Source organism: Mustelus asterias, chromosome 6 (genome assembly GCF_964213995.1).
Source record: "Mustelus asterias chromosome 6, sMusAst1.hap1.1, whole genome shotgun sequence".
In the NCBI taxonomy this organism is placed as follows: domain Eukaryota; kingdom Metazoa; phylum Chordata; class Chondrichthyes; order Carcharhiniformes; family Triakidae; genus Mustelus; species Mustelus asterias.
Genome location: NC_135806.1, coordinates 70,765,759 through 70,781,518, shown reverse-complemented (window position 1 = coordinate 70,781,518; position 15,760 = coordinate 70,765,759). Strand labels below are relative to the sequence as shown.

Below are 15,760 nucleotides of genomic sequence, written 5' to 3'. Positions count from 1 at the left end.
AAGAGTGGTGGTGAAAGTGATTTAGTGACTTGTTATCACTGTACCAGCCAGCACACGGCACAGGCATGTCCATACAGAAATGCAAAATGCTTGAATTACCAAAAGAAAGGCCACATTCTAACTGTTGTCAAACAAAGACCAAAGCAGGAAAGAAAACTCATTCCAGTGGTAATGGAAAACAGCAATGCCACAAGGGTGGAGTTTGCAATATTGAAATGAATTCAGAGCACCTAAGAGAAGAGAAACTCAAAGCATCCGTGTGTTTATTCTTACCAATAGTGAATGTAGTGAATAGTGAAGAAAATTTAAATGGAGATTGTAAAACACAGCAGTAAAGAGAGCCCTGTGTGTCCTGGCACATGAATCACAAAAGGTTAGTATGAAAGTACAGCAAGTTATTAGAAAGACAAATGGAATCATAGAATCCCTACGGTGCAGTAGGAGGCCATTTGGCCCATCGAGTCTGCACCGACTCTCCAAAAGAGCATCTTATCCAGGCCCAACCAACGCCCCCTATCCACGTAACCCTGTGCATTTTATCATGGCTAATCCACTTAACCTACACATCTTGGAACACTAAAGAGTAACTTAACATGGTCAATCAACCTAACCTGCATATCTTTGGGCTTTGGGAGGAAACCGAAACACCCAGAGGAAACCCACGCAGATACAGGGAGAATGTGCAAACTTCACATAGACAGTCACTTAAGACTGGAATCAAACATAGGTCCCTGGCACTGTGAGGCAGCAGTGCTAACCACGGTCACTGTGTTGTGGTGTTTCTTGCAAGGGGAATGGAATACGTAGCCAAGTGACCAACAGCCAGAACAGCTAGGCTAGGTACAGAATTGGACCAGCCAGGCCTGATCGGAATTGAGCAGCCAGGCATGATGAGAATTTAGACAAGCTAAGTTTGACAGATTTTTGATAGGTAAGAGGACTATGGCGTGCAGAGAGGAAAGTGGAGTGACCATGATCTTATTGAATGGTGGAGCAGACTCGATGGACCAAATGGCTTACTCCTGCTCCGGAGTCCTTTGTTCCTTATTTTCCTAAAATCCACAATGTTCTAAAACAATCCACCACCAAACTAAACAACCCACATCATTCTCAAAAAAGTCAATTGATCCTATGTCCAATATTAATGGATCCTTCAAAAAAATTCCAAAATCAGGATCCAAATCTTTTCCAAAATCTGACATGCAGGTCTCACCACTGCAGAGGAGTGTGCTGAGGATGCCGGTTTGATAGACTCTTAGTTTGGTATATCTAGTCAGGTTGCTGCTCCACACTTTCTTATTCAGCTTGGACATTACAGCTCCAGCTGTAATGTGTGTTGACTTCAGCATCAAGTGACAAATTGCGAGGGACTGTGGAGCCTAGGTATGTGAAGTTACCAACAACCTGCAGTGTCACATTGTCAAAACAGATAGATGACAATATGGCAACATCCTGGTTCATGACATGTCTTTGTGATGCTTACGGTCAAACCAAACCCTTTACAACTGTAAGAGAGGCTGTCCATTTGCTTCAGTATGGAACCGTAGTCTGGCATCTTCAGTGTAGAGCACTGAAGAGGACTCGATGTATCTTTGTCTTGAATTTTAGGTGAACCGGGCTAAGCAGCTTTCCATCAATTCTAGTAAATAGGTAGACGCCCTCTGTAGATGACCTGAAGGGAGCAAAGAGATGAATATGCCAAAGAGCATTGCTGCCAGAACACAACCCTTTTTGACCTCACCACAGATCTCAAAGGCTTCCAATGTTGCCTTGCCGTATCTGTCCTTACCTATCATGTTGTCATGGAAAGGGGAGACTACATTAAGCAGCATCAACTGGCAGCCAATTTTCTCCAGCAGCTTAAACAGACCACCTCTGTTCATTTGACAAATACCTGGTGATAGTGATGGAGTCAATATAATGTGGTCTCCTTTGATCATGGCATTTCTCTTGCAGCTGCTGGATTGAGAAGATCAAATCTTCCAATTTTGAAACTGCACCCAGGTTCAGGATATGTGTGTTCAGTCAAGATCTGCAGTCTGACATGGACAACATGGGCAAATACTTTTCCCGCAATGATAACAGGGAGATGGATTCACACAGTGAGTGGTTCAAGTCTGGAATGCACTGCCTGGAACTGTGTTGGAGACAGGTTCATTCGAGGCATTCAAGAGGGCATTATAGAATAGAAACAATGTGCAGGGGTATGGGAAAAAGGCAAGAGAATGGCATTAAGTCATAGTGCCCATTCAGACAGTTGGAGCAGACACGATGAGCCAAATAGCCTCTGACTGTGCCATAACAATTCTGCAATTCCGTAGTATGGCTGACATTGAAAGGAGAATGATGTTACTGTGAAGTAATATGCATGTGATCTTATGTGAGTGGCTGCTAACAGCAAATTAACATGACTGAGTGTTGTATGCCATGTGGCTGCCCAATAATTAAGTTTGTTACCAAGTAATTTGGAGGACCTCACTTCCAAGAGCCACACATGCATCTCAATGCATCTTACTCTGTGGACGTTAATGAGAGATGGTTGGACAGCCAGCTCCATTTCACTGTCTCTCTGATGTTCTTTGCTCTCTTTGTCCGCATGGAGGGAAAGAAAGGGCCTACAACGAAACTAATGAGATATGTTCACTCGATAGATGCGGAGCGTTTGTTGACAATGGGTATGAGGCACAAGTCCAACACTGCATAAAAATGAGTTGAAAGACAGTGAGTGAGGAATAAATGGGGATGTGAAAAATTACACAGTCAGAGAGGATGGCTACACCTGCAGGGTAAACTGGTGTGAGGGGTGATGTAGTAGAGTACGTTTGAGAAGACAGAGTGATGAATTAAGGTGATGGCTACACCAGGATGCAATGGACCATTGCACTCATCTTTCCTATCCTGGAATGGTCACCGCTCTCACCACTGAATAGAAAAGTGTGGCATCACTGCTGACCTCCTGGGAAAACTTCAATCACACCTAAACCATTTCTTCATCCCATCACTTCAGAAGAATATCTCCCTTCAAACTCTTACAGCTCCCAGCAGCATAATAAGGCAGGTGCTGAAGCAGGGTCTCTTGACTCCATAGCAAGAGGTCTATGGCTCTCTGCGCCAACTACAAGCTCCTTCAACTAGCAATTTGGAGCATCCCTTTCATTACTGGAGATGAAATTGCATCAGAAGCATTGTCATAGAATAGAATCATAGAATCCCTACAGTGCAGAAGAAGGCCATTCGACCCATTGAGCCTGCACCGACAGCAATCCTACCCAGGTCCTATTCCTGTAACCCCACTGCTAAACCCAATGGCATTAAAAGGCAATTTAGCATGGCCAATCAACCTAACATGCACACTGTTGGAGGAAACTGAAGCACCCGGAGGAAACCCACGCAGACATGGGGAGAACGTGCAAACTCCACACAGACAGTCACCCAAGGCCAGAATTGAACCCAGGTCCCTGGCACTGAGGCAGCAGTGCTAACCACCATGCCACCCATCATCATGTTAAGAATTTAAAAAGTCATGAGCAGAGGTGGTAGTTTTCTTTAATCAATTTATTTATTAAATACTTCAATAGTGCCATTATTTTTCAGTCTAAGATATTGTGGCAAGAAACATTGAGTAATTCCAGGAAATTTGCAATCACCATCAGCTTGACTGGGACAAAAGCTCTAATAACCACGATTGCACAATGTTAGTGAAGGTATAAGCACAGCAATGCAATAGTTCCAGGATTTTATAGTAAAAGGTAAAGTCGCCATTGTCCCAGATGACCATAAGCTGCTTTCCCCTTTGAAAGGGAGGGCTGACTGGTGGTGATTTTAACCTGAGGATCGCCACATTCCAGGTGAGAGGCAAAGTTGAGAAGGTGGACCTTCATGAATAACCTTTAACTGTATAAATGTTATAGTATGAATAGTGGTGTTACTCTTTTATGTTATAATTTCCTAAGGCTTTATAGTGTTAGATGAACTCAATGTCACTGATGTATCTTTCAATGGTACAGGACTTAACTAAATTCTGGCCCATTAATTCAGATTTCATCTGACAAATGTTACACCTCAGACATTAAATCATCCATTGGCTGATCTGTTGAGCGTTGCCAGCACTTTCCTTTACAGTTTTTTGGATTACCAGCATTTGTGATTATTTGTTTTTCATTTATGTCTTAGACCTGTATATATTTATTTTATTCATTCACAGGTTGTGGGCGTTACTGGAAAGAACAGCATTTATTGCCCAACTCTAACTGCTTTTGACAAAGTGTGGTGAGTCATCTAATTGAATACCATGGAGCGGTTTGCTTGGCCATTTTAGAGGACAGTTAAGAGCCAATCATACTGCTGTGGGTCTGGAGACACATGTAGGCTAGACCACCTAAGGTCATCAGATTTCCTTCCCCAAATGACCTTAGCGAGTCAGATAGGTTTTTAAAAACCTATCAGTAGTTGTATGGTCATCATACTGTTACTAGAACATTATTCCAAATTTATTTACCTACTTGAATTTAAATTCCCCAGTTGCCATGGTGAGATTCGAATTCTGGATCATTAGTCCAGGCTTATACAGTAACATAAACGCCACACTACTCTGCCCCTAATTAGCTATTTATAAACAGATAGCAAAATGCAAACTTCCTTTTTGTGAAGAATTGTGACAGTTGAACATGTGTAGCTGGTGCATTTTAGCACAGGTTTTTGCAATGAAAGGTCCTGGCAGGAGCATCATTGTGGGATCCTCGGCACACTGCAACTTCCAGATTCAAGTGCAAGTGGACTCGCCGGAAGTTGGGAGTGCCATTGCAATCCTCATTCGTGGCATATTTCTCAGAATTTGCCCGTTATGATCATTATGTCCACTTCACTACATACTTCTGAATGGCTTTTTTGAATGATCATGGTTATTTATTAAAATTATGACATTTAAAGTGGCAACCACAGACAGTAGCAGAACAATGGTGAGGCAAAGCTCAGAATAACGAAGGGATCCATTGTTACCTTGAAGCAGTAATTAACATGCTTGGGCTGATCAGGGACAGCCTCACAGCTTTCCAAGGTATTAGAGTAAACATTGTCTGCTGCATGCTTCAACTTCGGTCCTGAAATGAAGTCTCAGGATGCAGGTTAATGGCCAGGGTGGTAAAAGTACAGAAGAGGCCATAAATGTCAATGAGAATTTAACAGCACTACTAAAACTGCCACAAGGTCTACTACACTCGACATTTATTCTAGAAAAAGCACAGCTACAAAATTTCTTAAAGCATCAACTCACGTCTTCCAAGGAATATGACTAAATCACCTGTCTTTTATTTTTATACTCAGTTCTGCAAACATTACCATCATATGCTGGGTGCCTGTATCCAGCTCCTGCCCTGAAAAACCTATAACACTCGATTTTGCTGAGTTAACATTAAGCTTTGCCTTACCTACATCTATTACACATTCTTAACTGTCTCCCATTTACATGTCACAACTAATTAAGAGAATTAATGCTTCTCCCCATTGTGCGGAACATACAGAGCATATTTTAGCCCAGTGAGAATAGCGCAAAATTAATGCAATCAACCAGGAATAAATTCTCCCCAAAACTTTTAATAGTCCACAGTTAAAACTGAATATCATTTTTTCGTCTTAAAGATTTGACAATATAAGAAGATGTGAAATTTAAGCAAGCATTGGCCATATGATTCATTGAGCCTGTTCTGCCATTCAATAAGGTCATGGCTGAACTCACTGGCGAGTCAATCAAGGAAATAATAATATGCTGGCCGCGAATATTTATATTGATTCAAAATGGCACAAAAACAATGAGATTCAAATGATCCCTACTAATCAAACCGGGCAAGTTGTGAAAAATGTGAAGAGAAAAAAAAATCAACAAAACAAGTGCAATTTTAAACTAAAATAAGAAACGTTCCAGAAATATTTAATTCATATAAACTGTGTTGCATTTGGCCCTAAATGTGCTAGCTTCATTTTACTCTTTAGTGACAGTTTTAAGATTAAGATGAAGTGATAAGTAATCACATACACTCAGTTTGTCTGGTCCTATAGGCCCATCGGGTGCACACACTCAGCAGTCCTGGAAGCGGGCACAAAACATGCTTCCGGCCACAGTCAGGTTCCAAATGTGATTTCACACTGGCTGGCCAATTAACAGGCCATCGGCGTGAAATGCGCGCTGGGATAAATTGTACCATATATTTCCACATGCTCATAACCCATCATTCCCTCCCTAGTATGATCTACATAAGACCCTAATTCCACATTATACAGCTCATAGAATCCTACAGTGCAGAAGGAGGCCATTCGGCCCATCAAGTCTGCACCAACCACAATCCCACCCAAGCCCTATCCCCATAACCCCCTGCATTTACCCTAGCTAGTCCCCCTGACACTAAGGGGCAATTTAGCATGGACAATCAACCTAAACTGCACATCTTTGGACTGTGGGAGGAAACTGGAGCACCCGGAGGAAACCCACGCAGACATGGGGAGAATGTGCAAACTCCACACAGACAGTGACCTGGGAATCAAACCTAGGTACCTGGCACTGTGAGGCAGCAGTACTAACGACTGTGCCACCATGCCACCCTGACATCCATTGCCTTGTAAAGCAACCTAGCAAATCACCCAATGTTAAACAATAGAACAAATTCCCTAATAAAGTAATCAGAAACATAAGAAATTATAGAATTATTGCCGTGAAAGAGGAGGCTATGTGGGCCATCTCTCTGAATGACCAATTAACCACGTGCCCATCACTTTCTCTCTGTAATCTTACACATTCTTTCCTTTTGCAGAGATCTAAATCCCATTTGAATGCCTTGATTGAATCTACCTCCTCCACACTCTCAGGCATTGTATTCCAGACCTTAACCACTTGTTGCATAAAAGAGTTTTCCTTCCCATCACTTTTGCTTCTTTTGCCAATTACTTTAAATCTGTGCCCTCTTGTTCTCAGTACTTTCACAAATAGGAGCAGATTATCCCTACCTACTCTCTTGCGATCCTCATGATTTTGATTTTGATCTAGCAAATTAGCCTTCTCTTCTCCAAGAAAACATTCCAACATCTCCAGCCTATCTTCATAACAGATGTTCCTCATCCTTGGAACCATTCTTGTGAATCTTTTTTGTACCTCTCCAATGACTTTACTTTCTTTCTAAAGTGCGATGCCCAGAACTGGATGCCATACTCCAGCTGAGGCCAAATGAGTGTCTTATATAAGTGCAACATAACTTTCCTGCTCTTCTACTCGATGTTCCTATTAATAAAGGCCAGGATACTGTGCGCTTTATGAACCATACCCTTAACCTATCCCAACCATTCAATGACTTATTCACATAAACACCCCATCCCTCTGCTCCTGCACTCTCTTTAGGGTTGTGCCCTTTATTTCATATTGGGCCATAACTTGCACACTGCAGTGTAAAGTAGTCCTGCTGGAATTGCGGGAGTTTAAAGCACACTTGCCAGCTCTGGAAAAGTTTGTCTAAACCTTCTGTTGCACGAATTGCTTGGAGCCTGCAGCAAAAAGACAACAGCACAATGCAACTCCAGTGAACTCAGGGAGGCCAGGAACCTTTTTCTTACTGCGCTGGCTACATAACGCAGGCAGGTTTAAAGGGCACGGTGAAACTGACAGATCAGGAAGAAGGTAAGTGTCCAGATAAGTGGATGAAATTTGGCTCTTTGGGTGCAGGGAGGGACTTAGAGTTGGGTCCATGGGTTTGGTGGAGGGGCGGAGCGGCTGCTGGGGAGGCCATTGTGGTTGGGGGTCAGGGGGAATCCTATGGAGAGGTGGAATACTCTGGGGGTTGATTAGTCAGGGGATGGAAGTTTCAGAATGTGGGGAGGTGTCCAATGCGGAGCTCTGTCAAGGTGTTTAAAATAGTTATTCTGTTGTTAGAAGTCCTTTAATTTTCCTCCAACCTTTTCAGAGTACCAGATAGCGTAACACTGACAGAACCATCTGAAGTTAGCAATTTAAATTGCTTTGTCGATGGTTCTCACATGGTTGTCCAGGGTAAGTTAGCATTTTTCGACAATTGCCACATAAACCCTTAGCTCGGAACTTCTGAGAGGGATTTCCAGCATATTTTTGGGGTGCAGCCAAATCTGACGCTAGGGAGCCAGCAAGTTACAGGCCATTGAGCGGAATTTTACCAAAGTTTGTCAGGTTCAGACTGAAAGTCGGCATGTATCTTTCCAGATGCACAGCCGAGTTCTCACTCCAGATTTTCTGGCACAAAAAATCTGAGGCCGTGGTTTGCCATCATTCTGGCAAGGTGGGGACTACACAGTAAGAAGTTTAACAACACCAGGTTAAAGTCCAACAGGTTTATTTGGTAGCAAAAGCCACACAAGCTTTCGGGGCCCTGAAAGCTTGTGTGGCTTTTGCTACCAAATAAACCTGTTGGACTTTAACCTGGTGTTGTTAAACTTCTTACTGTGTTTACCCCAGTCCAACGCCGGCATCCCCACATCAAGGTGGGGACTGCCAGAGCTGGCAAGGCCAGCTCCACAGAGATCAGGGCACCATCTTTAAAAGGCACCCTTATCTGCATAACAATAAACTCCCTCCCACCCCCACAGCCACGGAGGAACACCCTCACAAGCATTGGGGTGATCCCACTGAGCCACCATGCAAGGATCGTGGCACCCCCCACCTCACCCCACCCATATCGGGGCGCTCAATGTGGAGTAATGTGAAGTGATTCATTTTTGTCGAAAATTACTGGTTTTTGTTTTTGAAAACCAGAAGTGATTTGCACTGGTATGACATGCCAGATGGATTGGACAATGCAGAGAGGGCAGAAGGAGCATCGTTAAGCTCTTTAATGAGATTTAAATTTATGTTAAAATATGCTAATCAGGCTCATGCCCTTTCTGGGCATGTACCTGATCGCGTCATCAGAGAGGGGCGAGAACAATCTCACTCTGCAATCGCCCCAGCGCAAATCCCATTTTGGGCACCTCACGAGATTTAATAGTCGTTATGAGATGTCTAGATCATGTCCATTGTCTCTCTATATTGTTTCTACAAAAATGAACCATTTCACATTTCTCCAGACTGAACTTCATCTGGCACTTGTGCACCCATTCCACCAACTTGTCTATGTTATTTTGAAGTTCTACACTATCCTCCTCACAGTTCACAATGCTTCAAAGTTTCCTATTATCTGCAAATCTTGAAATTGTGCCCCGTACACCAAGGTTTAGTGCCTTAATATATTTCATGCTTGCCTGGATACATTTTTCATTTTAGCATTGTAATGGTACATTTTGATTAATTTCATATTTAACAATTAATGGAGATTTAATTTAAAGGGAAAGAAAAAGCCAGATCATTTTCCCATCACCCTCCATTCTAGTTTCCACCCTCTCTCATCCTTCTCCAATTCATTCTTTTCCATTTTCCCTCCACTTTTGCCCAGGTTGGATTTTGGGCCATCCAATAGCCTGAAGTCAACACATTGCAGAAGGTGTTCATTTGATTTGCTTTCAGCATATTAATGAGGCCTAGCCCTCAAACTGGACAGGATTTAGTAATATCATAATCGGGCAGCGAACTGCCTCACTCTATCTGTCGATCACCTGATGGAAAAAGTTTGATAAATCATTATATTTAACAGCACACTCAAAACCAAGTTTATGCCTCAAAATAAAGCTACTAATATTCAAAGCAGTTTCGATCATCTGTGGAGCCCATTGCTCTTCCGCCAAATTTGAAATCAAATCCAATAGAGAAAAATAGAATAAGTACCAGAGACATCAAATTTTGCTTGTTGCAAGGCATCAAAAACTTCTTGTTGTGTAGGAAGGTCAGGAAACCTCTGTTCCAGAGCAGTTAAAATGTCTTCATCTTTCATTGTCCCTCTTACAGCTCCAGAAGTCAAGTTCAAACAGTCTAAGATTATTGCACCTAACAAACAAATAAGCACATTGGTACAAAACAAGTATTAATCACATCCTTTTGAAATTAATACGCCAATATCAATTTCAAAAAATCTCACTGCTCGCTCAATGAGGCAGAAACTGAATATTAACAAGTGTAAACCTAGGAATGAAAATGTTTATATGCAAAGATTAGTATGGTTCCAAATAGTCACTTCCATAACTGCTATACTAATTATTTATAGATACCAGTGTGACGTCAGTGCACCTTTATGATTTTTTTTAAAAATTCTGTTTTCTGCAGCTCTCAGCCTCAGTCTTTTTCATTGTTGCCGGGCTGTCTAGAGGAGTCCTTTTATTGTTACTTCAATGACTTAAATGGGGTTTTGTTTATTTGTACTCTGGGATCTTTTATGACCTAGCATTGTGAGAGGGAAGATTGATTGACAAATCAGAGTCAGGCAGTTCCACCCCTGGAAAAAAAATCGAAGTTCATTTTCAATTTTAGTTTAGAAGAGGTTGGACATCAGGTCAAAAGCAGTATTTCTCTCTCTCTCTCCCTGGTATTATAGAGTCTGCTGTTAGCTGGAAGTAAGGTTCCTGCCTTCCTGGAGTTGAAAATCTGTTGTTGGTGGTTGGCTTGATTAGAGTTTCCCTGGTGTTTTGGGAAGCAGCTCTGACCCTAAGCTTGTCTGCGTATGCTTTAAGAGAACTGCAGCATTCAACCAAAGGACTAAATAGCACAGTGGTTAGCACTGTTGCTTCAAAGTGGCCAGGGACCTGGATTCGATTACCGGCTTGGGTCACTGTCTGTGTAGACTTTGCACGTTCTCCCCGTGTCTGTGTGGGTTTCCTCCGGGTGCTCCGGTTTCCTTCCACATTCTGAAAGATGTGCTGGTTAGGTGCATTGACCCGAACAGGCGCCGGACTGTGGCAACTAGGGGAATTTCACTGCAGCTTCATTGCAGTGTTAATGTAAGCCTTACTTGTGACTAATAAATAAAACTTCAACTTTAAATTTCAGTATCATGTGAGCATTGGTCTTTGCTGTTTTAAACCTGTGACAAAGATTTTTTGTTTATGGGATTTGTTTCGTTGGGATGGTGTTTAGCTGATAAGGTTTATACATTATTGTGATTGCTTTTTTTTCTTGTTTGTAATTGGTAAAAGTTATTGCTAATTTTCTTTCTGTACATGTTAACTGTATTCTTAAATAAATCTGGTTTGATAAAAGCTCTCTAGTGGGTCGTTCGAATCATACCTGAAGTGAAACATATCAGGCTTACCCTAGCCAAATTCAAAGTGCAAAACTTGTGATCCAGGCGCATTTCATAAAATACTTTGGAGTTTCTGGCCTGAATTATAACATCAGTAACAATTATTCACAGATACACACAAAGCAGACTGCAGTACCGGTCCCTGGTTGAATGGACATATTCTGAATCGACATATTTAAACACATGTTTCACCGCTGCATTTAAACTCTCAAATTCAGTACCACTCATTCCCAACAATTTGCTCCAGAGCACAACTTTCATTTTCTATTATGTCACTTAGAGGTTTAATTTGCATCTATTATGCCTTAGTTATTTTTTCTCTTCTAATTTTGTTTGTACATTTAGAAGCACACAGATTATATTCATGAAGCTCAGTGCATTACAAATGGCACAAGTGAGAAGCCAACTAGAGAAAATCTCCACTAATTGTGTTAAATCACCATTACTCTCACTGCCCCATCCCCCACTGTAATAGATATGTGTAATTATAGAAATTACAGCATAGAAGGCATTTGGGATCATTAGGCTTATGCCAGTGTTAGGTCTTCAACTTGAACTATCTACTCTAATCCCATTTCCTTGCTTTTTCTCAGTGTCTATTCATATTTCTCCTTTAAAATAGAACATAGAACATAGAACAGTACAGCACAGAACAGGCCCTTCAGCCCACGATGTTGTGCCGAGCTTTATCTGAAACCAAGATCAAGCTATCCCACTCCCTATCATCCTGGTGTGCTCCATGTGCCTATCCAATAACCGCTTAAATGTTCCTAAAGTGTCTGACTCCACTATCACTGCAGGCAGTCCATTCCACACCCCAACCACTCTCTGCATAAAGAACCTACCTCTGATATCCTTCCTATATCTCCCACCACGAACCCTATAGTTATGCCCCCTTGTAATAGTTCCATCCACCTGAGGAAATAGTCTTTGAACGTTCATTCTATCTATCCCCTTCATCATTTTATAAACCTCTATTAAGTCTCCCCTCAGCCTCCTCCGCTCCAGAGAGAACAGCCCTAGCTCCCTTAACCTTTCCTCATAAGACCTACCCTCCAAACCAGGCAGCATCCTGGTAAATCTCCTCTGCACTCTTTCCAGCGCTTCCACATCCTTCTTATAGTGAGGTGACCAGAACTGCACACAATATTCCAAATGTGGTCTCACCAAGGTCCTGTACAGTTGCAGCATAACCCCACGGCTCTTAAACTCCAACCCCCTGTTAATAAAAGCTAACACACTATAGGCCTCCTTCACAGCTCTATCCACTTGACTGGCAACGTTCAGAGATCTGTGGATATGGACCCCAAGATCTCTCTGTTCCTCCACAGTCTTCAGAACCCTACCTTTGACCCTGTAATCCACATTTAAATTTGTCCTACCAAAATGAATCACCTCACTTTTATCAGGGTTAAACTCCATCTGCCATTTTTCAGCCCAGCTTTGCATCCTATCTATGTCTCTTTGCAGCCTACAACAGCCCTCCACCTCATCCGCTACTCCACCAATCTTGGTGTCATCAGCAAATTTACTGATCCACCCTTCAGCCCCCTCCTCTAAGTCATTAATAAAAATCACAAAGAGCAGAGGACCAAGCACTGATCCCTGTGGCACTCCGCTAGCAACCTGCCTCCAATCCGAAAATTTTCCATCCACCACAACCCTCTGTCTTCGATCAGATAGCCAGTTACCTATCCAATCGGCCAACTTTCCCTCTATCCCATACCTCCTCACTTTCATCATAAGCCGACCATGGGGGACCTTATCAAACGCCTTACTAAAATCCATGTATATGACATCAACTGCCCTACCTTCATCAACACACCTAGTTACCTCCTCAAAAAATTCAATCAAATTTGTGAGGCACAACTTGCCCTTCACGAATCCGTGCTGACTATCCCGGATTAATCCGCATCTTTCTAAATGGTCGTAAATCCCATCCCTAAGGACCTTTTCCATCAATTTACCAACCACCGAAGTAAGACTAACCGGTCTATAATTACCAGGGTCATTTCTATTCCCTTTCTTAAACAGAGGAACAACATTCGCCATTCTCCAGTCCTCTGGCACCATCCCTGTGGACAGCGAGGACCCAAAGATCAAAGCCAAAGACTCTGCAATCTCATCCCTTGCCTCTTTACTTAGCCAATTCTCTTTTAAATTTTATTATTGACTCTATTAGAATAGCCACTTGTTGTAATAATGCATGTTTTAGTAATCTCCCAAATGGGGAAAAAAAATTATTTTAACTTTCTTCATTATTCTTGACGTGATAACCTTGAATCAATTCACCAACCAGTGGAAGCACTCTTTTTGTATTTACCCTCTCAAAGTCTTTCAGAAGCACTGAATAAAGCACCATGGTCTAGATTTTCCAATCAAGCTTGATCATAAGTGGGACTGTGGAATGATCACTTTCTTAACCTTCATCTTTTTTTCGGGCTAATCTCATTATCATTGTACGGGAGGGCTGCTAGTATTGAAAGTGGCTATGGTACTCACCAATTCATAATAAGGTCATGATGTATTTCTAACGGAACCAGTTAACTTGCTGAAATCAGTGAGATGCAATTTTAGGATAATTTAATGAACAGTTTCCTTTGACATGTGTCTTGATACACTTACAAAAGAGACTTCACAACTCATATAAATCAAAAGCTGTTTACTTGTAGAGACCTTGGAATTTTAATCAACAAAATAGGCAGGTTTGGGCAAGGTGAGGTTGGGGGGTGGGGAATGTCTTAAAAGTCAAATGTCTGGCCCAAACCCATCTCCAGCCAGTCCAATTCCAGTATTTATTTCTTGTGTTTTCTTGGGATGTGAGTGAGCTGGCAAGGCCAAATTTGATTGTCATACCTAATTGCCCTTGAGCAGGTGGTAGTGAACCACCTGCTCAAACCATTGCTGTCCCAAGTGGTGTGAGTATTCTCAGAGTGCTGTTAGGAAGAGAGTTCCCGAATTTTGACCCAGCGGCAGTGAAGGAATATGGTGATATAGTTGTGTGGCTTTCGAGGGGAACTTGCAGTTTATGGTATTCCCATGGGGCTGCTGCCCTTGTCCTACTAGGTGGTAGAGGTTGAGAGTTGGAAGGGGCTATTGAACGATCCTTGGCGAGTGTATCTTGTAGATGATACACAATGCTGCCACAGTATGTTAATGGTGGAGGGAGTGTATGTTTGTGGTGGTGGATGGGGTACTAATCAATTGGCTCCTTGGTCTTAGATCATGTCTTGCATGTTGTTGGTGCTGCACTAATCAGGCCAAAGTAAAGAGTATTCTGTTACACTCCTGATTCTTGCCTTGTACAACAACAATAATATACTGATGGAGTGCCTTTAAAGCAATGGAATGTTCCAAGGCACTTCACAGCAGCATTATAAGAACAAGCATGGCACTGAACCACATAAAGAGATATTAAGTCAGATGACCAAAGTTTGGTGGAAGAGGTAGGCTTTAAGAGTCGCCTTAAAGGGAGATAGCAAGGTAGTGTGGCAGAGAGGTGTAGGAAGGGAACTTAAGAAGCTTGGAGCCTAGGTAACTGAAGGCATGGTCACAGATGGTGGACCAATTATGATTGGGAATGCACAAGAGGTCAGAATTAGAGGAACACAAATTTCTCAGAAGGTTTTGGGGCTGAAGGAGATGACAGAGATAGGAAAGAGAAAAACCATGGAGGGATTTGAAAACATGGATGAAAATTTCAAGTTCAAGATGGTAGATGGTGATTGTCGACAGCTCACAGGATTTGGGGAGTTAGAAGGCAGTCCCCGACTTCATCAATAATGAGAAAGATCCATCACAAAGTAATGACACACCATCAAGAAGTAATCTCTGGATTGCTAGTGCCACACACTCGTGAGAGTAGAAATAGGAAGATAGGGGTGATCAACACATGGCTTAAAGTATGGTGTAGGAGGGAGGACTTCAGATTCTTGGAGCATTGAAACTAATCCTGGGACTGAAGGCACTTATTCAAAAGGGAAGGTTGCACCTCAACAGAACCGGAACGAACAGCCTCATGGAGAGATTCGTAAGTGTATTTGGGGAGGGTTTAAACTAAATTGTTCGGGGGGATTTGCCACCAGCATTTATAAATAGAAAAAAGGAATAAGGTCATAAAGTGAGTGTGTTTGGCTGTACTATAAAAATAAGTAATACCATGTTAAATAGGAGACTAAGAAGGACTACAATATATAAACATAAAAATGTGGTGAGTAATATTGGTGAGTTACAAGCACAAATAACATTCTGGGAATATGATGTAGTGGTAAAAACAGAAACATAAAACTTAAAATGATGGGGACTGTGTGCTTAATATACAAGGATATAAGGCACTCATAAAAGTTAGAGAAGGAAAAACTATTGTGGTGGGAGTCCTGATTAACAAAGATGTTGCAGTATTAGAACAATGGGGGCTCTTGAGGGGACAAGAGCAGAGTCCATTTGGTTGGGGTTCAGAAGCAAGAAAGCTAAGATCACACTATTTGAGGTATTCTCCTGGTCTCTAAACAGTGAGGGAGAGATGGAGAAACATCACATGGATGTGTAAGAACTATCGAGTGTTGATATTGGAGGACATTGTC

General features: G+C 42.0%; 1 protein-coding gene across 2 annotated transcripts in view; it reads right to left on the bottom strand.

The window, feature by feature from the left end:
* Positions 1-15,760, bottom strand: part of LOC144494920 (protein prune homolog 2-like) — a 421,892-nt gene that overhangs the window by 309,343 nt on the left and 96,789 nt on the right. For both annotated transcript variants that reach the window (XM_078214519.1, XM_078214521.1), the window contains exon 5: positions 9,770-9,928. In XM_078214519.1, coding sequence (XP_078070645.1) covers positions 9,770-9,928 — 159 coding nt within the window. The remainder of the gene's footprint in view (positions 1-9,769; positions 9,929-15,760) is intronic.